Source organism: Oncorhynchus nerka, linkage group LG22 (assembly GCF_034236695.1).
Source record: "Oncorhynchus nerka isolate Pitt River linkage group LG22, Oner_Uvic_2.0, whole genome shotgun sequence".
Classification (NCBI taxonomy): Eukaryota; Metazoa; Chordata; class Actinopteri; order Salmoniformes; family Salmonidae; genus Oncorhynchus; species Oncorhynchus nerka.
In genome coordinates this window covers 95,428,614-95,456,461 of record NC_088417.1, presented here as the reverse complement: position 1 = coordinate 95,456,461, position 27,848 = coordinate 95,428,614, and the positions used below count along the sequence as shown (strand labels likewise).

Here is a 27,848-nt window from a genome sequence, read left to right as displayed (position 1 = left end):
GATATGGTCATGCTATCTGGACATGGTCATGCTATCTGGACATGGTCATGCTATCTGGACATGGTCATGCTATCTGGACATGGTCATGCCATCTGGACATGTTGCTTTCTGGACAATGTCTATCTGGATAAAGTCATGGTATCAGGATATGGTCATGCTATCTGGACATTGTCATGCTATCTGGACATTGTCATGCTATCTGGACATGGTCACACTATCTGGACATGGTCATGCTATCTGGACATGGTGCTATCTGGACATGGTCATGCTATCTGGACATGTTGCTATCTGGACATGGTCATGCTATCTGGACATGGTGCTATCTGGACATGGTCATGCTATCAGGACATGGTCATGTTATCTGGACATGGTGCTATCAGGATATGGTCATGCTATCTGGACATGGTCATGCTATCAGGACATGGTCATGTTATCTGGACATGGTGCTATCTGGACATGGTGCTATCTGGATATGGTGCTATCTGGACATGGTCATGCTATCTGGACATGGTGCTATATCTGGACATGGTCATGCTATCTGGACATGGTGCTATCTGGACATGGTCATGCTATCTGGACATGGTGCTATCTGGACATGGTCATGCTATCTGGACATGGTCATGCTATCTGGACATGGTCATGCAATCTGGACATGGTGCTATCTGGACATGGTCATGCTATCTGGACATGGTCATGCTATCTGGACATGGTGCTATCTGGACATGGTGCTATCTGGACATGGTGCTTTCTGGACATGGGCATGCTATCTGGACATGGTCATGCTATCTAGACATGGTCATGCTATCTGGATATGGTGCTATATCTGGACATGGTCATGCTATCTGGACATGGTGCTATCTGGACATGGTCATGCTATCTGGATATGGTGCTATCTTGACATGGTCATGCTATCTGGACATGGTGCTATCTGGACATGGTCATGCTATCTGGACATGGTGCTATCTGGACATGGTGCTATCTGGACATGGTCATGCTATCTGGATATGGTGCTATCTGGACATGGTGCTATCTGGACATGGTGCTATCTGGATATGGTGGTATCTGGACATGGTCATGCTATCTGGACATGGTGCTATATCTGGACATGGTCATGCTATCTGGACATGGTGCTATCTGGACATGGTCATGCTATCTGGACATGGTGCTATCTGGACATGGTCATGCTATCTGGACATGGTCATGCTATCTGGACATGGTCATGCTATCTGGATATGGTGCAATCTGGACATGGTCATGCTATCTGGACATGGTGCTATCTGGACATGGTCATGCTATCTGGACATGGTGCTATCTGGACATGGTCATGCTATCTGGACATGGTCATGCTATCTGGACATGGTCATGCTATCAGGACATGGTCATGTTATCTGGACATGGTGCTATCTGGATAAAGTCATGGTATCAGGATATGGTCATGCTATCTGGACATGGTCATGCTCTCTGGACATGGTCATGCCATCTGGACATGTTGCTTTCTGGACACAGTCTATCTGGATAAAGTCATGCTATCTGGACAATGTCATGCTATCTGGACATTGTCATGCTATCTGGACATGGTCACACTATCTGGACATGGTCATGCTATCTGGACATGGTGCTATCTGGACATGGTCATGCTATCTGGACATGGTCATGCTATCAGGACATGGTCATGTTATCTGGACATGGTGCTATCTGGACATGGTGCTATCTGGATATGGTGCTATCTGGACATGGTCATGCTATCTGGACATGGTGCTATATCTGGACATGGTCATGCTATCTGGACATGGTGCTATCTGGACATGGTCATGCTATCTGGACATGGTGCTATCTGGATATGGTCATGCTATCTGGACATGGTGCTGTCTGGACATGGTCATGCTATCTGGATATGGTGCTATCTGGATATGGTCATGCTATCTGGACATGGTGCTATCTGGATATGGTCATGCTATCTGGACATGGTGCTATCTGGACATGGTCATGCTATCTGGACATGGTGCTATCTAAACATGGTCATGCTATCTGGAAATGGTGCTATCTGGACATGGTCATGCTATCTGGACATGGTCATGCTATCTGGACATGGTGCTATCTGGACATGGTCATGCTATCTGGACATGGTGCTATTTGGACATGGCCATGCTATCTGGACATTGTGCTATCTGGACACGGTGCTATCTGGACATGGTCATGCTATCTGGACATGGTGCTATCTGGACATGGGCATGCTATCTGGACATGGTCATGCTATCTGGACATGGTCATGCTATCTGGACATGGTGCTATCTGGACATGGTGCTATCTGGACATGGGCATGCTATCTGGACATGGTCATGCTATCTGGACATGGTCATGCTATCTGGACATGGTCATGCTATCTGGATATGGTGCTATATCTGGACATGGTCATGCTATCTGGACATGGTGCTATCTGGACATGGTCATGCTATCTGGACATGGTGCTATCTGGACATGGTCATGCTATCTGGACATGGTGCTATCTGGACATGGTCATGCTATCTGGACATGGTGCTATCTGGACATGGTGCTATCTGGACATGGTCATGCTATCTGGATATGGTGCTATCTGGACATGGTGCTATCTGGACATGGTGCTATATGAACATGGTCATGCTATCTGGATATGGTGCTATCTGGATATGGTGCTATCTGGACATGGTGCTATCTGGACATGGTAATGCTATCTGGATATGGTGCTATCTGGACATGGTCATGCTATCTGGACATGGTGCTATATCTGGACATGGTCATGCTATCTGGACATGGTGCTATCTGGACATGGTGCTATCTGGACATGGTCATGCTATCTGGACATGGTCATGCTATCTGGACATGGTCATGCTATCTGGATATGGTGCTATCTGGACATGGTCATGCTATCTGGACATAGTCATGCTATCTGGATATGGTGCAATCTGGACATGGTCATGCTATCTGGACATGGTGCTATCTGGACATGGTCATGCTATCTGGACATGGTGCTATCTGGACATGGTCATGCTATCTGGACATGGTCATGCTATCTGGACATGGTCATGCTATCAGGACATGGTCATGTTATCTGGACATGGTGCTATCTGGATAAAGTCATGCTATCTGGACATGGTCATGCTATCTGGACATGGTCATGCTATCTGGACATGGTCATGCTATCTGGACATGGTCATGCTATCTGGACATGGTCATGCCATCTGGACATGGTGCTATCTGGACATGGTCAGGCTATCTGGACATGGTGCTATCTGGACATGGTCATGCTATCTGGACATGGTGCTATCTGGACATGGTCATGCTATCTGGACATGGTCATGCTATCTGGATATGGTGCTATCTGGACATGGTGCTATCTGGACATGGTGCTATATGAACATGGTCATGCTATCTGGATATGGTGCTATCTGGACATGGTGCTATATGAACATGGTCATGCTATCTGGATATGGTGCTATCTGGATATGGTGCTATCTGGACATGGTGCTATCTGGACATGGTCATGCTATCTGGATATGGTGCTATCTGGACATGGTCATGCTATCTGGACATGGTGCTATATCTGGACATGATCAAGCTATCTGGACATGGTGCTATCTGGACATGGTCATGCTATCTGGACATGGTGCTATATCTGGACATGGTCATGCTATCTGGACATGGTGCTATCTGGACATGGTCATGCTATCTGGACATGGTGCTATATGAACATGGTCATGCTTTCTGGATATGGTGCTATCTGGATATGGTGCTATCTGGATATGGTGCTATCTGGACATGGTCATGCTATCTGGATATGGTGCTATCTGGACATGGTCATGCTATCTGGACATGGTGCTATATCTGGACATGGTCATGCTATCTGGACATGGTGCTATATCTGGACATGGTCATGCTATCTGGACATGGTCATGCTATCTGGACATGGTGCTATATCTGGACATGGTCATGCTATCTGGACATGGTGCTATCTGGACATGGTCATGCTATCTGGACATGGTGCTATCTGGACATGGTCATGCTATCTGGACATGGTCATGCTATCTGGACATGGTCATGCTATCTGGATATGGTGCTATCTGGACATGGTCATGCTATCTGGACATGTTGCTATCTGGACATGGTCATGCTATCTGGACATGGTGCTATCTGGACATGGTCATGCTATCAGGACATGGTCATGTTATCTGGACATGGTGCTATCAGGATATGGTCATGCTATCTGGACATGGTCATGCTATCTGGACATGGTCATGCTATCAGGACATGGTCATGTTATCTGAACATGGTCATGCTATCTGGACATGGTGCTATCTGGACATGGTCATGCTATCTGGACATGGTGCTATCTGGACATGGTCATGCTATCTGGACATGGTGCTATCTGGACATGGTCATGCTATCTGGACATGGTCATGCTATCTGGACATGGTCATGCTATCTGGACATGGTGCTATCTGGACATGGTGCTATCTGGACATGGTGCTATCTGGACATGGTGCTTTCTGGACATGGGCATGCTATCTGGACATGGTCATGCTATCTGGACATGGTCATGCTATCTGGATATGGTGCTATCTGGACATGGTGCTATCTGGACATGGTCATGCTATCTGGACATGGTGCTATCTGGACATGGTCATGCTATCTGGACATGGTGCTATCTGGACATGGTCATGCTATCTGGACATGGTGCTATCTGACATGGTCATGCTATCTGGACATGGTCATGCTATCTGGACATGGTGCTATCTGGACATGGTCATGCTATCTGGACATGGTGCTATCTAGACATGGTCATGCTATCTGGACATGGTGCTATCTGGATATGGTGCTATCTGGACATGGTCATGCTATCTGGACATGGTGCTATATCTGGACATGGTCATGCTATCTGGACATGGTGCTATCTGGACATGGTCATGCTATCTGGACATGGTGCTATCTGGACATGGTCATGCTATCTGGACATGGTCATGCTATCTTGACATGGTCATGCTATCTGGATATGGTGCTATCTGGACATGGTCATGCTATCTGGACATGGTCATGCTATCTGGACATGGTCATGCTATCTGGACATGGTCATGCCATCTGGACATGTTGCTTTCTGGACAATGTCTATCTGGATAAAGTCATGCTATCTGGACATTGTCATGCTATCTGGACATTGTCATGCTATCTGGACATGGTCACACTATCTGGACATGGTCATGCTATCTGGACATGGTGCTATCTGGACATGGTCATGCTATCTGGACATGTTGCTATCTGGACATGGTCATGCTATCTGGACATGGTGCTATCTGGACATGGTCATGCTATCAGGACATGGTCATGTTATCTGGACATGGTGCTATCAGGATATGGTCATGCTATCTGGACATGGTCATGCTATCTGGACATGGTCATGCTATCAGGACATGGTCATGTTATCTGGACATGGTGCTATCTGGACATGGTCATGCTATCTGGACATGGTCATCCTATCTGGACATGATGTTATCTGGACATGGTCATGCTATCTTGACATGGTCATGCTATCTGGATATGGTGCTATCTGGACATGGTCATGCTATCTGGACATGGTCATGCTATCTGGACATGGTCATGCTATCTGGACATGGTCATGCCATCTGGACATGTTGCTTTCTGGACAATGTCTATCTGGATAAAGTCATGCTATCTGGACATTGTCATGCTATCTGGACATTGTCATGCTATCTGGACATGGTCACACTATCTGGGCATGGTCATGCTATCTGGACATGGTGCTATCTGGACATGGTCATGCTATCTGGACATGTTGCTATCTGGACATGGTCATGCTATCTGGACATGGTGCTATCTGGACATGGTCATGCTATCAGGACATGGTCATGTTATCTGGACATGGTGCTATCAGGATATGGTCATGCTATCTGGACATGGTCATGCTATCTGGACATGGTCATGCTATCAGGACATGGTCATGCTATCTGGACATGGTGCTATATCAGGATATGGTCATGCTATCTGGACATGGTCATGCTATCTGGACATGGTCATGCTATCAGGACATGGTCATGTTATCTGGACATGGTGCTATCTGGACATGGTACTATCTGGAAATGGTGCTATCTGGACATGGTCATGCTATCTGGACATGGTGCTATATCTGGACATGGTCATGCTATCTGGACATGGTGCTATCTAGACATGGTCATGCTATCTGGACAAGGTGCTATCTGGACATGGTGCTATCTGGACATGGTCATGCTATCTGGATATGGTGCTATCTGGACATGGTGCTATCTGGACATGGTGCTATCTGGATATGGTGTATCTGGACATGGTCATGCTATCTGGACATGGTGCTATATCTGGACATGGTCATGCTATCTGGACATGGTGCTATCTGGACATGGTCATGCTATCTGGACATGGTGCTATCTGGACATGGTCATGCTATCTGGACATGGTCATGCTATCTGGACATGGTCATGCTATCTGGATATGGTGCTATCTGGACATGGTCATGCTATCTGGACATGGTCATGCTATCTGGACATGGTCATGCTATCTGGACATGGTCATGCCATCTGGACATGTTGCTTTCTGGACAATGTCTATCTGGATAAAGTCATGCTATCTGGACATTGTCATGCTATCTGGACATTGTCATGCTATCTGGACATGGTCACACTATCTGGACATGGTCATGCTATCTGGACATGGTGCTATCTGGACTTGGTCATGCTATCTGGACATGTTGCTATCTGGACATGGTCATGCTATCTGGACATGGTGCTATCTGGACATGGTCATGCTATCAGGACATGGTCATGTTATCTGGACATGGTGCTATCAGGATATGGTCATGCTATCTGGACATGGTCATGCTATCTGGACATGGTCATGCTATCAGGACATGGTCATGTTATCTGGACATGGTGCTATCAGGATATGGTCATGCTATCTGGACATGGTCATGCTATCTGGACATGGTCATGCTATCAGGACATGGTCATGTTATCTGGACATGGTGCTATCTGGACATGGTACTATCTGGAAATGGTGCTATCTGGACATGGTCATGCTATCTGGACATGGTGCTATATCTGGACATGGTCATGCTATCTGGACATGGTGCTATCTAGACATGGTCATGCTATCTGGACAAGGTGCTATCTGGACATGGTGCTATCTGGACATGGTCATGCTATCTGGATATGGTGCTATCTGGACATGGTGCTATCTGGACATGGTGCTATCTGGATATGGTGTATCTGGACATGGTCATGCTATCTGGACATGGTGCTATATCTGGACATGGTCATGCTATCTGGACATGGTGCTATCTGGACATGGTCATGCTATCTGGACATGGTGCTATCTGGACATGGTCATGCTATCTGGACATGGTCATGCTATCTGGATATGGTGCTATCTGGACATGGTCATGCTATCTGGACATGGTCATGCTATCTGGACATGGTCATGCTATCTGGACATGGTCATGCCATCTGGACATGTTGCTTTCTGGACAATGTCTATCTGGATAAAGTCATGCTATCTGGACATTGTCATGCTATCTGGACATTGTCATGCTATCTGGACATGGTCACACTATCTGGACATGGTCATGCTATCTGGACATGGTGCTATCTGGACTTGGTCATGCTATCTGGACATGTTGCTATCTGGACATGGTCATGCTATCTGGACATGGTGCTATCTGGACATGGTCATGCTATCAGGACATGGTCATGTTATCTGGACATGGTGCTATCAGGATATGGTCATGCTATCTGGACATGGTCATGCTATCTGGACATGGTCATGCTATCAGGACATGGTCATGTTATCTGGACATGGTGCTATCTGGACATGGTACTATCTGGATATGGTGCTATCTGGACATGGTCATGCTATCTGGACATGGTGCTATATCTGGACATGGTCATGCTATCTGGACATGGTGCTATCTGGACATGGTCATGCTATCTGGACATGGTGCTATCTGGACATGGTCATGCTATCTGGACATGGTCATGCTATCTGGATATGGTGCTATCTGGACATGGTCATCCTATCTGGACATGGTCATGCTATCTGGATATGGTGCTATCTGGACATGGTCATCCTATCTGGACATGATGTTATCTGGACATGGTCATGCTATCTGGACATGGTCATGCTATCTGGACATGGTCATGCTATCTGGACATGGTCATGCCATCTGGACATGTTCCTTTCTGGACAATGTCTATCTGGATAAAGTCATGCTATCTGGACATTGTCATGCTATCTGGACATTGTCATGCTATCTGGACATGGTCACACTATCTGGACATGGTCATGCTATCTGGACATGTTGCTATCTGGACATGGTCATGCTATCTGGACATGGTCATGCTATCTGGACATGGTGCTATCTGGACATGGTCATGCTATCAGGACATGGTTATGTTATCTGGACATGGTGCTATCTGGATAAAGTCATGGTATCAGGATATGGTCATGCTCTCTGGACATGGTCATGCTATCTGGACATGGTCATGCTATCTGGACATGGTGCTATCTGGACATGGTCATGCTATCTAGACATGGTGCTATCTGGATATTGTCATGCTATCTGGACATGCTCATGCTATCTGGACATGGTCATGCTATCTGGACGTGGTGCTATCTGGACATGGTGCTATCTGGACATGGTGCTATCTGGATATGGTCATGCTATCTGGATATGGTGCTATCTGGACATGGTCATGCTATCTGGATATGGTGCTATCTGGACATGGTCATGCTATCTGGACATGGTGCTATCTGGACATGGTCATGCTATCTGGACATGGTGCTATCTGGACATGGTCATGCTATCTGGACATGGTGCTATCTGGACATGGTCATGCTATCTGGATATGGTGCTATCTGGACATGGTGCTATCTGGACATGGTGCTATCTGGAAATGGTGCTACCTGGACATGGTCATGCTATCTGGACATGGTCATGCTATCTGGATATGGTGCTATCTGGACATGGTCATGCTATCTGGACATGGTGCTATCTGGACATGGTCATGCTATCTGGACATGGTGCTATCTGGACATTGTCATGCTATCTGGACATGGTCATGCTATCTGGACATGGTCATGCTATCAGGACATGGTCATGTTATCTGGACATGGTGCTATCTGGATAAAGTCATGGTATCAGGATATGGTCATGCTATCTGGACATGGTCATGCTATCTGGACATGGTCATGCCATCTGGACATGTTGCTTTCTGGACAATGTCTATCTGGATAAAGTCATGCTATCTGGACATTGTCATGCTATCTGGACATTGTCATGCTATCTGGACATGGTGCTATCTGGACATGGTCATGCTATCTGGACATGTTGCTATCTGGACATGGTCATGTTATCTGGACATGGTGCTATGTGGATAAAGTCATGGTATCAGGATTTGGTCATGCTATCTGGACATGGTCATGCTATCTGGACATGGTCATGCCATCTGGACATGTTGCTTTCTGGACAATGTCTATCTGGATAAAGTCATGCTATCTGGACATGGTCATGCTATCTGGACATGGTCATGCCATCTGGACATGTTGCTTTCTGGACAATGTCTATCTGGACATTGTCATGCTATCTGGACATTGTCATGCTATCTGGACATGGTGCTATCTGGACATGGTCATGCTATCTGGACATGTTGCTATCTGGACATGGTCATATTATCTGGACACGGTGCTATGTGGATAAAGTCATGGTATCAGGATATGGTCATGCTATCTGGACATGGTCATGCTATCTGGACATGGTCATGCTATCTGGACATGGTGCTATCTGGACATGGTCATACTATCTGGACATGGTGCTATCTGGATATTGTCATGCTATCTGGAGATGCTCATGCTATCTGGACATGGTGCTATCTGGATATTGTCATGCTATCTGGACATGCTCATGCTATCTGGACATGGTCATGCTATCTGGACATGGTGCTATCTGGACATGGTGCAATCTGGACATGGTGCTATCAGGACCTGGTGCTATCTGGACATGGTCATGCTATCAGGATTTGGTCATGCTATCTGGACATGGTCATGCTATCAGGATATGGTCATGCTATCTGGACATGTTGCTATCTGGACAAGGTCTATCTGGATAAAGTCATGCTATCTCGACATGGTGCTACATTGAGATGGTGCTATCTGGACATGATGCTATCTGGACATGGTCATGCTATCTGGAAATGGTCATGCTATCTGGACATGGTCATGCTATCTGGATATGGTCATGATATCTGGACATGGTGCAATCTGGATATGGTCATGCTATCTGGACATGGTGCTCTCTGGACATGGTCATGATATCTGGACATGGTCATGCTATCTGGACATTGTCGTGCTATCTGGACATGGTGCTCTCTGGACATGGTCATGATATCTGGACATGGTCATGCTATCTGGACATTGTCGTGCTATCTGGACATGGTGCTATCTGTACATGGTCATGCTATCTGGACATGGTGTTATCTGGACATGCTGCTATCTGGACATGGTCATGCTATCTGGACATTCTCATGCTATCTGGACAGGGTGCTCTCTGTACATGGTGCTATCAGGATATGGTCATGCTATCTGGACATGGTCATGCTATCTGGATATGGTCATGCTATCTGGGCATGGTGCTATCAGGACATGTTCATGCTATCTGGAAATGGTCGTGCTATCTGGACATGTTGCTATCTGTACATGGTCATGCTATCTGGACATGGTGTTATCTGGACATGCTGCTATCTGGACATGGTCATGCTATCTGGACATTGTCATGCTATCTGGACATGGTGGTCTCTGTACATGGTGCTATCAGGATATGGTCATGCTATCTGGACATGGTAATGCTATCTGGATATGGTGCTATCTGGACATGGTGCTATCTGGACATGGTGCTATCTGGAAATGGTGCTATCTGGACATGGTCATGTTATCTGGACATGGTCATGCTATCTGGATATGGTCATGCTATCTGGATATGGTGCTATCTGTACATGGTCATGCTATCTGGAATGGTCATGCTATCTGGATATGGTCATGCTATCTGGATATGGTGCTATCTGTACATGGTCATGCTATCTGGACATGGTGCTATCTGGACATGGTCATGCTATCTGGACATGGTGCTATCTGGACATGGTCATGCTATCTGGACATGGTCATGCTATCTGGACATGGTCATGCTATCAGGACATGGTCATGTTATCTGGACATGGTGCTATCTGGATAAAGTCATGGTATCAGGATATGCTCATGCCATCTGGACATGTTGCTTTCGGGACAATGTCTATCTGGATAAAGTCATGCTATCTGGACATTGTCATGCTATCTGGACATTGTCATGCTATCTGGACATGGTGCTATCTGGACATGTTGCTATCGGGACATGGTCATGCTATCTGGACATGGTGCTATCTGGTCATGGTCATGCTATCAGGACATGGTCATGTTATCTGGACATGGTGCTATGTGGATAAAGTCATGGTATCAGGATATGGTCATGCTATCTGGACATGGTCATGCTATCTGGACATGGTCATGCTATCTGGACATGGTGCTATCTGGACATGGTCATGCTATCTGGACATGGTGCTATCTGGATATTGTCATGCTATCTGGACATGCTCATGCTATCTGGACATGGTCATGCTATCTGGACATTGTCATGCTATCTGGACATGGTGGTCTCTGTACATGGTGCTATCAGGATATGGTCATGCTATCTGGACATGGTCATGCTATCTGGATATGGTGCTATCTGGACATGGTGCTATCTGGACATGGTGCTATCTGGAAATGGTGCTATCTGGACATGGTCATGCTATCTGGACATGGTCATGCTATCTGGATATGGTCATGCTATCTGGATATGGTGCTATCTGTACATGGTCATGCTATCTGGACATGGTCATGCTATCTGGATATGGTCATGCTATCTGGATATGGTGCTATCTGTACATGGTCATGCTATCTGGACATGGTCATGCTATCTGGATATGGTGCTATCTGGACATGGTCATGCTATCTGGACATGGTGCTATCTGGACATGGTCATGCTATCTGGACATGGTGCTATCTGGACATGGTCATGCTATCTGGACATGGTCATGCTATCTGGACATGGTCATGCTATCAGGACATGGTCATGTTATCTGGACATGGTGCTATCTGGATAAAGTCATGGTATCAGGATATGGTCATGCCATCTGGACATGTTGCTTTCGGGACAATGTCTATCTGGATAAAGTCATGCTATCTGGACATTGTCATGCTATCTGGACATTGTCATGCTATCTGGACATGGTGCTATCTGGACATGTTGCTATCGGGACATGGTCATGCTATCTGGACATGGTGCTATCTGGTCATGGTCATGCTATCAGGACATGGTCATGTTATCTGGACATGGTGCTATGTGGATAAAGTCATGGTATCAGGATATGGTCATGCTATCTGGACATGGTCATGCTATCTGGACATGGTCATGCTATCTGGACATGGTGCTATCTGGACATGGTCATGCTATCTGGACATGGTGCTATCTGGATATTGTCATGCTATCTGGACATGCTCATGCTATCTGGACATGGTCATGCTATCTGGACATGTTGCTATCTGGACATGGTCATGCTATCTGGAAATGGTCATGCTATCTGGATATGGTGCTATCTGGACATGGTCATGCTATCTGAAAATGCTCATGCTATCTGGACATGGTCATGCTATCTGGACATGTTGCTATCTGGACATGGTCATGCTATCTGGAAATGGTCATGCTATCTGGATATGGTGCTATCTGGACATGGTCATGCTATCTGAAAATGGTCATGCTATCTGGATATGGTGCTATCTGGACATGGTGCTATGTGGACATGCTGCCATCAAGATATTGTCATGCAATCCTGACATGGTCATGCTATCTGGATATCGTCATGATATCTGGACATGGTCATGCTATCTGGACATTGTCATGCTATCTGGACATGGTGCTATCTGGACATGGTGCTATCTGAACATGGTGCTATATGAACATGGTGCTATCTGAACATTGTGCTCTCTGCACATGGTGCTATCTGGACATGGTGCTATCTGTACATTGTTCTATCTGGACTTGGTGCTATCTGGACATGGTGCCATCTGGACATGGTCATGCTATCTGTACATGGTCATGCTAACTGGACATGGTGCTATCTATACATGGTCATGCTAACTAGACTTGGTGCTATCTGTACATGGTTATGCTAACTGGACATGGTGCTATCTGTACATGGTGCTATCTGGACATGGTGCTATCTGCAAATGGTGCTATCTGTACATGGTGCTATCTGGGCATGGTCATGCTATCTGGACATGGTGCTATCTGGACATGGTCATGCTATTCCTCTTTAAGGAATACCTAGGATAGGATAAAGTAATCCTTCCCCCCCCCCCCCTTAAAAGACCTAGATGCACTATTGTAAAGTGGCTGTTCCACTGGATGTCATAAGGTGAAAGCACCAATTTGTAAGTCGCTCTGGATAAGAGCGTCTGCTAAATGACTTAAATGTAAATGTAAATGTAATCTGGCTATGGTGCTATCTGAGGGGCTTCCGGGTTGGAGCGATCTGGTCGCATCCGCGCTTCGGTCTGCAGGTTGTATAACTTTTTCATTACATTTCATTACATTTCATTATAGTACAACGGTCTGATTTGTCTAATCTTAGCAATTTCCTCTTAGCTAGCTACATAGTCGTCGTTGTATCAAAGATAATTGCGTAATTATCGTATTTCGTCGTCTCCTATCTGTCCAACACGTTCACCGTCTACCGTAGCACTGTAGTACTATCACACTCAACTGAACGTCTTGATTAGTGTAGTGTTAGCTAGCTACATAGCTAGCTACATAGTTGTCTTTGCTGTCTTCGTTTCCAAGATAATTGTGTAGCTTAGAGTGTGGAGTCTTAGAGTGATAATTGCGTTATTATTGTATTTCGTCGCCCTCCTATCTGCCTAGCAGCTAGCATACGTTCACCGGCTACCGTAGCACTGTAGTAACTATCACACTCAACCGAACGACTTGATTAGTGTAGTATTAGATAGCTACATAGTTGTCTTTGCTGTCTTCGTATCCAAGATAATTGTGTAGTTTAGAGTGTGTAGTCTTAGAGTGATTATCTTAATTCACCGAGGTTAGCTAGCCAGCTATTTTGTCGTCCTTAACGTAGGAGACACTCCTAGCTAGCCAACAGCCAGCCAACGTCTACTGAATAGAACTTTCGCATCCCGGTCGCATTCCGCGTCGCTCCACAGGTAGTATCACTTTTTCACTTCATTTCATTACAGTCCCAACGGTGTGATTTGTTTGATCGTAGCTAGCTACATAGCTAGCTACATAGCCGTCTTTGTTTCAAAGATAATTGTGTAGTCTAGAGCGATTTTCTAGGTTAGTTAGCCAGCTATTGTCGTTCTCCTACGCAACGTAACGTAACCAACACTGCTAGCTAGCCAGCTAGCTCCCGATAAGCAGCATTGTAGAAACTTCACACTCAACGGTACGACTTGATTAGGGTAGTGTCAACAACGCAGCTAGCCTACCCCAGCAGTACTCTATCATTTTAATCATTTTAGTCAATTAGATTCTTGCTACGTAAGCTTAACTTTCTGAACATTCGAGACGTGTAGTCCACTTGTCATTCCAATCTCCTCTGCATTAGCGTAGCCTCTTCTCTAGCCTGTCAACTATGTGTCTGTCTATCCCTGTTCTCTCCTCTCTGCACAGACCATACAAACGCTCCACACCGCATGGCCGCAGCCACCCTAATCTGGTGGTCCCAGCGCGCACGACCCACGTGGAGTTCCAGGTCTCCGGTAGCCTCTGGAACTGCCGATCTGCGGCCAACAAGGCAGAGTTCATCTCAGCCTATGTCTCCCTCCAGTCCCTCGACTTCTTGGCTCTGACGGAAACATGGATCACCACAGACAACACCGCTACTCCTACTGCTCTCTCTTCGTCCGCCCACGTGCTCTCGCACACCCCGAGAGCTTCTGGTCAGCGGGGTGGTGGCACCGGGATCCTCATCTCTCCCAAGTGGTCATTCTCTCTTTCTCCCCTTACCCATCTGTCTATCGCCTCCTTTGAATTCCATGCTGTCACAGTTACCAGCCCTTTCAAGCTTAACATCCTTATCATTTATCGCCCTCCAGGTTCCCTCGGAGAGTTCATCAATGAGCTTGATGCCTTGATAAGCTCCTTTCCTGAGGACGGCTCACCTCTCACAGTTCTGGGCGACTTTAACCTCCCCACGTCTACCTTTGACTCATTCCTCTCTGCCTCCTTCTTTCCACTCCTCTCCTCTTTTGACCTCACCCTCTCACCTTCCCCCCCTACTCACAAGGCAGGCAATACGCTCGACCTCATCTTTACTAGATGCTGTTCCTCCACTAACCTCATTGCAACTCCCCTCCAAGTCTCCGACCACTACCTTGTATCCTTTTCCCTCTCGCTCTCATCCAACACTTCCCACACTGCCCCTACTCGGATGGTATCGCGCCGTCCCAACCTTCGCTCTCTCTCCCCCGCTACTCTCTCCTCTTCCATCCTATCATCTCTTCCCTCTGCTCAAACCTTCTCCAACCTATCTCCTGATTCTGCCTCCTCAACCCTCCTCTCCTCCCTTTCTGCATCCTTTGACTCTCTATGTCCCCTATCCTCCAGGCCGGCTCGGTCCTCCCCTCCCGCTCCGTGGCTCGACGACTCATTGCGAGCTCACAGAACAGGGCTCCGGGCAGCCGAGCGGAAATGGAGGAAAACTCGCCTCCCTGCAGACCTGGCATCCTTTCACTCCCTCCTCTCTACATTTTCCTCCTCTGTCTCTGCTGCTAAAGCCACTTTCTACCACTCTAAATTCCAAGCATCTGCCTCTAACCCTAGGAAGCTCTTTGCCACCTTCTCCTCCCTCTTGAATCCTCCTCCCCCTCCCCCCTCCTCCTCTCTGCAGATGACTTCGTCAACCATTTTGAAAAGAAGGTCGACGACATCCGATCCTCGTTTGCTAAGTCAAACGACACCGCTGGTTCTGCTCACACTGCCCTACCCTGTGCTCTGACCTCTTTCTCCCCTCTCTCTCCAGATGACATCTCACGTCTTGTGACGGCCGGCCGCCCAACAACCTGCCCGCTTGACCCTATCCCCTCCTCTCTTCTCCAGACCATCTCCGGTGACCTTCTCCCTTACCTCACCTCGCTCATCAACTCATCCCTGACCGCTGGCTACGTCCCTCCCGTCTTCAAGAGAGCGAGAGTTGCACCCCTTCTGAAAAACCTACACTCGATCCCTCCGATGTCAACAACTACAGACCAGTATCCCTTCTTTCTTTTCTCTCCAAAACTCTTGAACGTGCCGTCCTTGGCCAGCTCTCCCGCTATCTCTCTCAGAATGACCTTCTTGATCCAAATCAGTCAGGTTTCAAGACTAGTCATTCAACTGAGACTGCTCTTCTCTGTATCACGGAGGCGCTCCGCACTGCTAAAGCTAACTCTCTCTCCTCTGCTCTCATCCTTCTAGACCTATCGGCTGCCTTCGACACTGTGAACCATCAGATCCTCCTCTCCACCCTCTCCGAGTTGGGCATCTCCGGCGCGGCCCACGCTTGGATTGCGTCCTACCTGACAGGTCGCTCCTACCAGGTGGCGTGGCGAGAATCCGTCTCCTCACCACGTGCTCTCACCACTGGTGTCCCCCAGGGCTCTGTTCTAGGCCCTCTCCTATTCTCGCTATACACCAAGTCACTTGGCTCTGTCATAACCTCACATGGTCTCTCCTATCATTGCTATGCAGACGACACACAATTAATCTTCTCCTTTCCCCCTTCTGACGACCAGGTGGCGAATCGCATCTCTGCATGTCTGGCAGACATATCAGTGTGGATGACGGATCATCACCTCAAGCTGAACCTCGGCAAGACGGAGCTGCTCTTCCTCCCGGGGAAGGACTGCCCGTTCCATGATCTCGCCATCACGGTTGACAACTCCATTGTGTCCTCGTCCCAGAGCGCTAAGAACCTTGGCGTGATCCTGGACAACACCCTGTCGTTCTCAAATAACATCAAGGCGGTGGCCCGTTCCTGTAGGTTCATGCTCTACAACATCCGCAGAGTACGACCCTGCCTCACACAGGAAGCGGCGCAGGTCCTAATCCAGGCACTTGTCATCTCCCGTCTGGATTACTGCAACTCGCTGTTGGCTGGGCTCCCTGCCTGTGCCATTAAACCCCTACAACTCATCCAGAACGCCGCAGCCCGTCTGGTGTTCAACCTTCCCAAGTTCTCTCACGTCACCCCGCTCCTCCGCTCTCTCCACTGGCTTCCAGTTGAAGCTCGCATCCGCTACAAGACCATGGTGCTTGCCTACGGAGCTGTGAGGGGAACGGCACCTCACTACCTCCAGGCTCTGATCAGGCCCTACACCCAAACAAGGGCACTGCGTTCATCCACCTCTGGCCTGCTCGCCTCCCTACCACTGAGGAAGTACAGTTCCCGCTCAGCCCAGTCAAAACTGTTCGCTGCTCTGGCCCCCCAATGGTGGAACAAACTCCCTCACGACGCCAGGACAGCGGAGTCAATCACCACCTTCCGGAGACACCTGAAACCCCACCTCTTTAAGGAATACCTAGGATAGGATAAAGTAATCCTTCTCCCCCTTAAAAGACCTAGATGCACTATTGTAAAGTGGCTGTTCCACTGGATGTCATAAGGTGAAAGCACCAATTTGTAAGTCGCTCTGGATAAGAGCGTCTGCTAAATGACTTAAATGTAATGTTAAATGTAATCTGGACATGGTCATGCTATCTGGACATGGTGCCATCTTGACATAGCCATGCTATCTGGACATGGTCATGCTAACTGGACATGGTGCTATCTGGACATGGTCATGCTATCTGGCTATGGTGCTATCTGGACATGGTCATGATAACTGGACATGGTGCTATCTGGACAGTTTATGCTATCTGGACATGGTGTTATCTGGACATGTTGCTATCTGGACATGGTGCTATCTGGACAGTTTATGCTATCTGGACATGGTGTTATCTGGGCATGTTGCTATCTGGACATGGTGCTATCTGGACAGTTTATGCTATCTGGACATGGTGTTATCTGGGCATGTTGCTATCTGGACATGGTCATGCTATCTGGATAAAGTCATGCTATCTGGAAATGGTCATGCTATCTGGAAATGGCCATGCTATCTGGGCATGGTGCTATCTGGACATGGTGCAATCTGGACATGGTCATGCTATCTGGACATGCTCAAGCTATCTGGACATTGTCATGCTATCTGGACATGGGGCTATCTGGACATGGTCATGCTATCTGGACATGGTCATGCTATCTGGATATGGTCATGCTATTTGGACATGGTGCAATCTGGAAATGGTCATGCTATCTGGACATGATCATGCTATCTGGACATGGTGCAATCTGGACATGGTCATGCTATTTGGACATGGTGCCATCTGTACATGGTTATGCTATCTGGACATGGTCATGCTATCTGGAAATGATCATGCTATCTGGAGATGGTGCTATCTGGACATTTTCATTTCTGGACATGGTCATGCTATCTGCACATGGTCATACTATCTGGACATTGTTATGCTATCAGGATATGGTCATGTTATCTGGACATGGTGCTATCTGGCTAAAGTCATGCTATCTGGACATGGTCATGCAATCAGGACATGGTGCTATCTGGACATGGTGCTATCTGGACCAAGTCATGCTATCTGGACATGGTGCTATCTGGACATGGTGCTATCTGTACATGGTGCTATCTGGGCATGGTCATGCTATCTGGACATGGTGCCATCTGGACATGGTCATGCTATCTGGACATGGTCATGCTATTTGGACATGGTCATGCTATTTGGACATGGTGCTATCTGGACATGGTGCCATCTGGACATGGTCATGCTATCTGGACATGGTCATGCTATTTGGACATGGTCATGCTATTTGGACATGGTGCCATCTGTACATGGTCATGCTATCTGGACATGGTCATGCTATGTGGACATGGTCATGCTATTTGGACATGGTGCCATCTGGACATGGTCATGCTATCTGGACATGGTCATGCTATTTGGACATGGTCATGCTATTTGGACATGGTCATGCTATTTGGACATGGTGCCATCTGTACATGGTCATGCTATCTGGACATGGTCATGCTATGTGGACATGGTCATGCTATTTGGACATGGTGCCATCTGGACATGGTCATGCTATCTGTACATGGTCATGCTATCTGGACATGGTCATGCTATGTGGACATGGTCATGCTATCTGGACATGGTGCTATCTGTACATGGTCATGCTATCTGGACATGGTCATGCTATGTGGACATGGTCATGCTATCTGGACATGGTGGACATGGTGCTATCTGGACATGTTGCTATCTGGACACGTTCATGCTATCTGGGCTGGTGCTATCTGGACAGTTTATGCTATCTGGACATGGTTTATCTATCTGGGCATGGTCATGCTATCTGGACATGGTGCTATCTGGGCATGGTCATGCTATCTGGACATGGTGCTATCTGGACATGGTCATGCTATCTGGACATGGTCATGCTATCTGGACATGGTCATGCTATCTGGACATGGTCATGCTATCTGGACATGGTGCTATCTGGACATGGTCATGCTATCTGGACATGGTGCCATCTGGACATGGTCATGCTCTCTGGACATGGTGCTATCTGGACATGGTGCTATCTGGACATGGTGCCATCTGGACATGGTGCCATCTGGACATGGCCATGATATGTGGATCTGGTCATGCTATTTGGACATGGTACTATCTGTACATGGTCATGCTAACTGGACATGGTGCTATCTATACATGGTCATGCTAACTAGACATGGTGCTATCTGTACATGGTCATGCTAACTGGACATGGTGCTATCTGTACATGGTGCTATCTGGACATGGTGCTATCTGCAAATGGCGCTATCTGTACATGGTCATGCTAACTGGACATGGTGCTATCTGTACATGGTGCTATCTGGACATGGTGCTATCTGGACATGTTGCTATCTGGACACGTTCATGCTATCTGGGCATGGTGCTATCTGGACAGTTTATGCTATCTGGACATGGTGTTATCTGGGCATGTTGCTATCTGGACATGGTCATGCTATCTGGATAAAGTCATGCTATCTGGAAATGGTCATGCTATCTGGAAATGGCCATGCTATCTGGGCATGGTGCTATCTGGGCATGGTGCTATATCTGGACATGGTGCAATCTGGACATGGTCATGCTATCTGGACATGCTCAAGCTATGTGGACATTGTCATGCTATCTGGACATGGTCATGCTATCTGGACATGGTGCTATCTGGACATGGTGCTATCTGGACATTGTGCTATCTGGGCATGGTCATGCTATCTGGACATGGTGCTATCTGGGCATGGTCATGCTATCTGGACATGGTGCTATCTGGGCATGGTCATGCTATCTGGACATGGTGCTATCTGGACATGGTCATGCTATCTGGACATGGTCATGCTATCTGGACATGGTCATGCTATCTGGACATGGTCATGCTATCTGGACATGGTGCTATCTGGACATGGTCATGCTATCTGGACATGGTGCCATCTGGACATGGTCATGCTCTCTGGACATGGTGCTATCTGGACATGGTGCTATCTGGACATGGTGCTATCTGGACATGGTGCCATCTGGACATGGTGCCATCTGGACATGGCCATGATATGTGGATCTGGTCATGCTAAACAAAAGAAAGAAGACAGAAGCGTATTCTCCAAAAGAACTAACGTTAGTCTACAACAGGCCAAGCATGAGACCCTTTCTGAAATCTATAAATAATTAATACTACTAACCAGCCATTAATCTTTCAGCAGCCTCAGTATTAAGAATGTGTTGGAGATTAAGTTCCAGATGCATTTTGAAGCTATACAAAGCAGTTGTGAACGGTGTTGTCTGTCATTCATGGGTGGACTGTTGTTGCTTTCTTTTTCATGATAATGTCACATTGTTGTTGTGGTCGTAAAACATATTTGGAAACCATTGATAGACTGTTGTGGTTGCCTTTTTTCATTATAAAGTCACAAAATAAACTGGGTCTTATGTCCCCAAAGACAGTACCACTGAAAGCCTGCAACAAAAAAAAAGCACTCATTTTGTGTTGTGAACCATAAAAACCTATTGGAAACCCAACTACAGTAGGACAGGTGACAGGTAACCTAGTGGTTAGAGTGTCGGGCCAAATAACCAAAAAGGTTGAATCCCCGAGCCGACAAGGTGAAAAAAATCTGTCGATGTGCCCTTGAGCAAGGCACTTAACCCTAATTGCTCCTGTAAGTCGCTCTGGATAAGAGTGTCAGCTAAGTGACTAACATGTACTAGAGAGGGGCTCCATTCGATTACATGTTTAAATGATGCAGTAGCCAGACAGTACATCAGTCTAATTCTGGGAACACAGCAGAGAAATGGAATAACAACAAAGACAAAGCCCCCTGAAATGATCTGATGAAAAAAAAGAAGGGGTTTAACTTTGAAGCGATTAAAGACAGGAGGATTTGAGCCAAACAACAAGGGCACCCTTGTCATCCTGCCATCCAGGACCTATATAATAAGCAGTGTCAGAGGAAGCCCAAAAAATTGTCAGAGACTCCAGTCACCCAAGTCATAGACTGTTTTCTCTGCTACTGCACGGGAAGCGGTACCGGAGCGCCAAGTCTAAGACCAAAAGGCTCCTTAACAGCTTCTACCCCCAAGCCAGAAGATTGCTGAACAATTAATCAAATGGCCAGCGGACTATTTACATTGACCCCCCCCCCATTTGTCTTGTCCACTGCTGCTACTCGCTGTTTATTTGCTGTGCATAGTCACTTCACCCCTACCTACATGTACAAATGAACTCTAACCTGTTCCCCAGCACACTGACTCGGTACCAGTACCCCCTGTATTTAGCCTCATTATTGTTATTTTATTGTGTTACTTTTTATACTTTTTAAAAAACTTTAGTCTACTTGGTAGATATTTTCTTCTTCTTGAACTGCAGTGTTGGTTAAGGGCTTGTAAGTAAACATTTCACGGTAAGGTCTACACTTGTTGTATTCGACGCATGTGACAAATAAAGTTGGATTTGATTTAATTTGATATCCAACACATCCGGTGTACATGTCAATAAAACACATTTTGCTTTAGTTTTAAAAGAATAGCAGCTTAGCCAAGTATAGGATAGAAGTGTAGCCAGGTATAGAATAGAAGTGTAGACAGGTATAGGATAGAAGTGTAGCCAAGTATAGAATAGAAGTGTAGCCAAGTATAGGATAGAAGTGTAGCCAAGTATAGGATAGAAGTGTTGCCAGGTATAGAATAGAAGTGTAGCCAGGTATAGAATAGAAGTGTAGACAGGTATAGGATAGAAGTGTAGCCAGGTATAGAATAGAAGTGTAGCCAGGTATAGAATAGAAGTGTAGCCAGGTATAGAATAGAAGTGTAGCCAGGTATAGAATATAAGTGTAGCCAGGAATAGAATATAAGTGTAGCCAGGAATAGAATATAAGTGTAGCCAGGTATAGAATAGAAGTGTAGCCAGGTATAGAATAGAAGTGTAGCCAGGTATAGAATATAAGTGTAGCCAGGAATAGAATAGAAGTGTAGCCAGGAATAGAATAGCAGTGTAGCCAGGTATAGAATATAAATGTAGCCAGGTATAGAATAGAAGTGTAGCCAGGAATAGAATAGAAGTGTAGCCAGGAATAGAATAGCAGTGTAGCCAGGTATAGAATAGAAGTGTAGCCAAGTATAGGATAGAAGTGTTGCCAGGTATAGAATAGAAGTATAGCCAGGTATAGAATAGAAGTGTAGCCAGGTATAGAATAGAAGTGTAGCCAGGTATAGAATAGAAGTGTAGCCAGGTGTAGAATAGAAGTGTAGCCAGGTATAGGATAGAAGTGTAGCCAAGTATAGGATAGAAGTGTTGCCAGGTATAGAATAGAAGTATAGCCAGGTATAGAATAGAAGTGTAGCCAGGTATAGAATAGAAGTGTAGCCAGGTATAGAATATAAGTGTAGCCAGGAATAGAATAGAAGTGTAGCCAGGAATAGAATAGCAGTGTAGCCAGGAATAGAATAGCAGTGTAGCCAGGTATAGAATAGCAGTGTAGCCAGGAATAGAATAGCAGTGTAGCCAGGTATAGAATATCCATACAATTCTGAATTGGAGCCAGGAATACAGAGTAGGCTTACAGCATTGGTGTAGAATAGCCACTCAATTATATAAGCCAGGGTCAAGAAGGAAGACCTCTGCGCTGGCATTGTTTATGGCCTTCTCTCTTTACATTGACAAGATAACACATCACTGTGATGTAGAGCCCAGTGGAAGGTGTCACGAATGAAGCAAGGCTATAGAGCAAACTGCTGAACCCCTGTCATGTGACAAGGGAGGTGACCATTTGAGGACATTGTAAAGGGGAGTCAAGGTTTCCATTCAATCATCTTGGTACAAAACAAGGTATTTGGTCAAGCGCAAGCAAAGATTCTAATAAATTGTAGCCCATACATTGAAGCTAGTCAAAAATTGCACTCATTTTATAACTTTACAGGCTTGAATCTTTAAAATGATCTCTATTAATGAGACAGTTATCTAATTATTATTCGGTAATAAGCGGTCATGTATATCACCTGATTGGTGCAAATATGCCCTGTGTGTCTGCTATTCCAGAACAGGTTGATCATGTTACATAATTGTTGTGGGGCCTGCCTGCTGTAACCTAAAGTAAGCTCATTGACTGACATGTAGTAGTTCTAATCCTGGCTAACCTTCTTTCTACAATCTAATGACACACCGTTCTGGAATATGACCGACCACTGTGACCCCGCCCGATTTGCAACGCAAGGAATGTGTTTATCCTACCATTCAAACGACAATAACATGTGAGTTTTTATTTTGGTGACAGACAATATTAATATGAGAAGATAAGGGGTGTCCTAAAGCTGTGGACAGTGTTTTAAAAAAAAAAAAGAATCACAAAATATCTCATAATCAGGGTTGAAAGTAGCCTAAGCTGGTTTGGGTCCGGTATGGAGTATACCAGCAAAATAAATAGTTGGGATACGCCATACCGGTTAAACATGCGCCAATCACAATAATTAAAACATAGATTACAAGAAATGTGTAGGCTATTACACTAGTTATCATTACTGCATGTCTGTCGCATGACAAATACGTGAATAGACTTGAAAACGTGTGGAATGTTAATTTTGTCTCGGGAACAGAATTAGAGAAATATGAATAATTTCTTTCAGCATCTTGAGAGAATGCGGATACGCGCTGATTATATAATTTCTTTCAGCAACATAAAAACGGGCTATATTTAGTTTTCAACCACATAAACTATTCATCCAAGACGAACTGAAATACTACCAGAAACATGTTGGATCATTTTCCCAAGTTTTCGTTTCCTTAAAACTGTTCAAACTGATGTAATTTGGAAATTCTGCACGGAAAACCTCCCTCTCTCTCCGTGAGAGAAGCAGAAATGAATCTATCAATATATGTATGACATTATTCTGGTGAGCAAGGCGTAATTTTGTATTCTAGACAAGCATCAAGTAATGACAGAAGAGAAGCTGCATGTATCTAATTATAGACAACTTGACTAACAAATACCCCACCAAATGTCGGTAATTATAAGCAGAAAAATATCTAGGCCTAAATTAGGCTTAAAAACTATTTGACAAGTCTGTAATATTAGATCCATAGAGATCTGACTAAATGAATAGGGATTATATATGTAATTATATGATTAGTCCCATAAAATAAATATATTTTTAAAAGGCTCGTACCGGGAAGAAATGTCATCTCCTTCACCCCTGCTCCTAAACAGCATAATTCGTGTAGTAGTAAAATAGCAGCAGTTATCTCCAGTCTCCACAGTGCAGAGTAGCATGTCAGCACCATGGACAGCGACGAGTTAAACTCAGCCGAGCCAACATGAAGTCCCAGCTCGCAACTGACTGGAACAAAGGGGAGTCACCTCACCGTCCATCCAACTCTAGCAGGGGACACGGATGCAAAGCACAACCAACTATGCCGTGTTTGATTTGTGAATACAAAACGTAGCCTGTTGGATATGGGAGCACTTGGATCTGACATCATAGCAGTGCATTTATATACATGTCAATGTTCAGGAAGTGTAGATGAGTATATATATATATATATATATCTTGAAATGACACTGCAATGTTTAAACAACACACAATATAAAGCTGGGCTGTTACTGAACAAACGAGGCAGATTATGAAAGCTTCCATTTGGCCACTAGGTATCATTTTACCTTGTCAGGCGATGTGAAGATTCATTCATTATCTCAAACAACATTCTACTGACTTACATTTACCAAAAGAAGAATGATATATCTATTTGCAGCATTCAATCAGGCTCATTCTGTTATTCATGTCAATGCGCAGTATTAGGTCGGTTCTATGCAGTCAGAAAAACATTCTGTGAGGCAGTCAGTCAGTGTACGCGTGACGATCCATGCACAGCAATAGTTGCAAAGAAATAATACAAATATTTATGACGTAATGCCTACACAAGCCCATTAACCACTTATCTCAAACTTATCCAATTTAAGTCCTTAAACAAATAAACCAATCAGCTTTATCATACAAGGGATCGTTGTAATGGGTTTATAGCTCCCTAAAAACAAATAGGCAAATTCCATCATGTTTATTCCTGCGCAGTTCTCCTTGGATTTATGTTTGATGGATGTGTATCCCACGTCAGAGCATTTTGCATTCTATTTTCTGTACATTATTCACGGTTTTACAGGCGGGCTCCGTTTAACTGTTCAAATGCCGGGTGTTTGAATTCATGCCTTCCCTTGTTATTCACCTGTTCATTTTGATGCGGATAACCAATGTTTAATTCTCTCTCTCTCTACCCCTCTCTCTCTCTCTGTGGTCGTTTCTCGATCAAATTTACCGCATATGTATTTTTCTACCCAGAGGCCATCCTCAATGATCCTCTTCGTTTCATCATTGCAGGCAGAGCTACAACGATATGTTTTCAACCTTGATGTTCCTACATTACTGTCATGTTGAACACAGGTAACGTCGCTTAGGCTGTTATAGAACCGCATAAGCCACAAGCAATACTGCCTTAGTGGTGTATTGCTGTGTGAACAATCAGCATTTGTGTATTTATTAACTCGTGACATTCACCATCCTTTTTCCAAGGACATTTCGTGGATTCGTTTATTTCTGTCTTCCACATTAGAATAATGAAAACATTGCAATGGAAAATATGAATATGATCAAAATTCGATAGGTAAAACAATCAATGCCTCTATAATTGCCTCAATACAGAAACATGATTAGCCTCTGCTTTGGGCGATGCGTAACGCGCACTGATGACAGAGTGGATGTGGTGTCTTGCGGACCTGGCTCTGTGGGTGACGGCATGGGTAAAAAGCTGAGAAGATGACTTTCCACTCCTTACCTAAAATCGCTATAGGGATGAATGATCCAGTATCCAGCCGTCTGGACCCTTTCTTGCTCTTTCTCAACGGCTTTCTGACTGCCGAACATTCGCAGGGAGAACTTATTGACGCCGGGCTGCATCATCGCTCCAAATTGCCGCTGCATAAAGCCATGTCGGTTTCCGGACCCGTCTATATCGTCGAACCCGACCAAGGCTTCCTCCCGGTCCCCCTTGAAGCCCACCGAGTTTCCATGGTCCCCTCCTTTCAGGTTCTGGCTCCCCATATTGTTCTTCTGTATCGAGTCTTGCCTTTGAAATACATTATTCCCATCTGCTTTCTCCCCTTCTTTGTTGCTGGAGAACGAATTTGATTTATCTTCCATGATTTTCACTAAAACGTACTGTCTCCAGGCTCGGAGCACACAGGCTACGCGCAAAACTCAAGAGGACCCGCTGTAAAGCGCTCCCGTGTTTCATTTGATGTCCTTCAACTGCTCGGCTCCGTTGCCTCCTTTGCAAATGCTGCAAACTGAGACCGACTTCTTGTGAACCTGACAGATCAGGTTTCCTGTGTTACCGCCATCTACCGACCGGACTGTATTTATTTTTCAAGCCCCTAACACGCTCGCGCAGCACTGCGGTTTAAGAGGCACACTGCTGGCTGCGGCTCGTGCACTTCATTTTCATAATGTGATTGATGATAGAGCTCCCCTTCCTCATCAGTTTAGTGAATAATATGACCATTCAGCACATGATGATATGAAGACAAAATGAACCCCTCACTTAAATGACATATAATATATGAATATTTAATACTAGTTTTATCAACTCAATGCAGAATGCCTTGACAATTCTTGTCTCAAAACGCATTTTGCTTTTCCCCAGACTGACATCTATGTGTAAGCATTTACCCTGGTATTATTACCCTGTGATTTATGCATTCAAATCAAATGCCTGCATAATATTCATGGCACATCAGAGAGCATGCATGCTGTGATCATACACCACTCTGTGATGCTACATCTGTCATCATACATCACAGAGCCTGTTGTATAGCCTTGTTCTTCAGCAGAGATGAGCTGTGGGAGAATGGCATGGCACTGTAGCCTACTGTCTGGCTGTTTAGCTATAGTCACCATGTGTGTTAATCACACCTTTCAACAGTGGCCCAGTGTGCTGTCAGATGGACACAGCTGGATATAAGCTATTCTCTGCTTTTTGCATTACGTAGTAGACTAAAGGGTCAAATCAATTCAAATCTTATTGGTCACATACACA

At 45.5% G+C, this 27,848-nt stretch overlaps 1 protein-coding gene across 1 annotated transcript in view; it reads right to left on the bottom strand.

Annotated features, from left to right (window-relative positions):
* LOC115106026 (potassium/sodium hyperpolarization-activated cyclic nucleotide-gated channel 1) overlaps window positions 1-27,077 on the bottom strand; it is a 197,882-nt gene extending 170,805 nt beyond the window's left edge. The window contains exon 1 of the mRNA XM_065007613.1: window positions 26,589-27,077. Coding sequence (XP_064863685.1) covers window positions 26,589-26,953 — 365 coding nt within the window. The 5' untranslated portion in view covers window positions 26,954-27,077. The remainder of the gene's footprint in view (window positions 1-26,588) is intronic.
* Window positions 27,078-27,848: the final 771 nt, after the last annotated feature.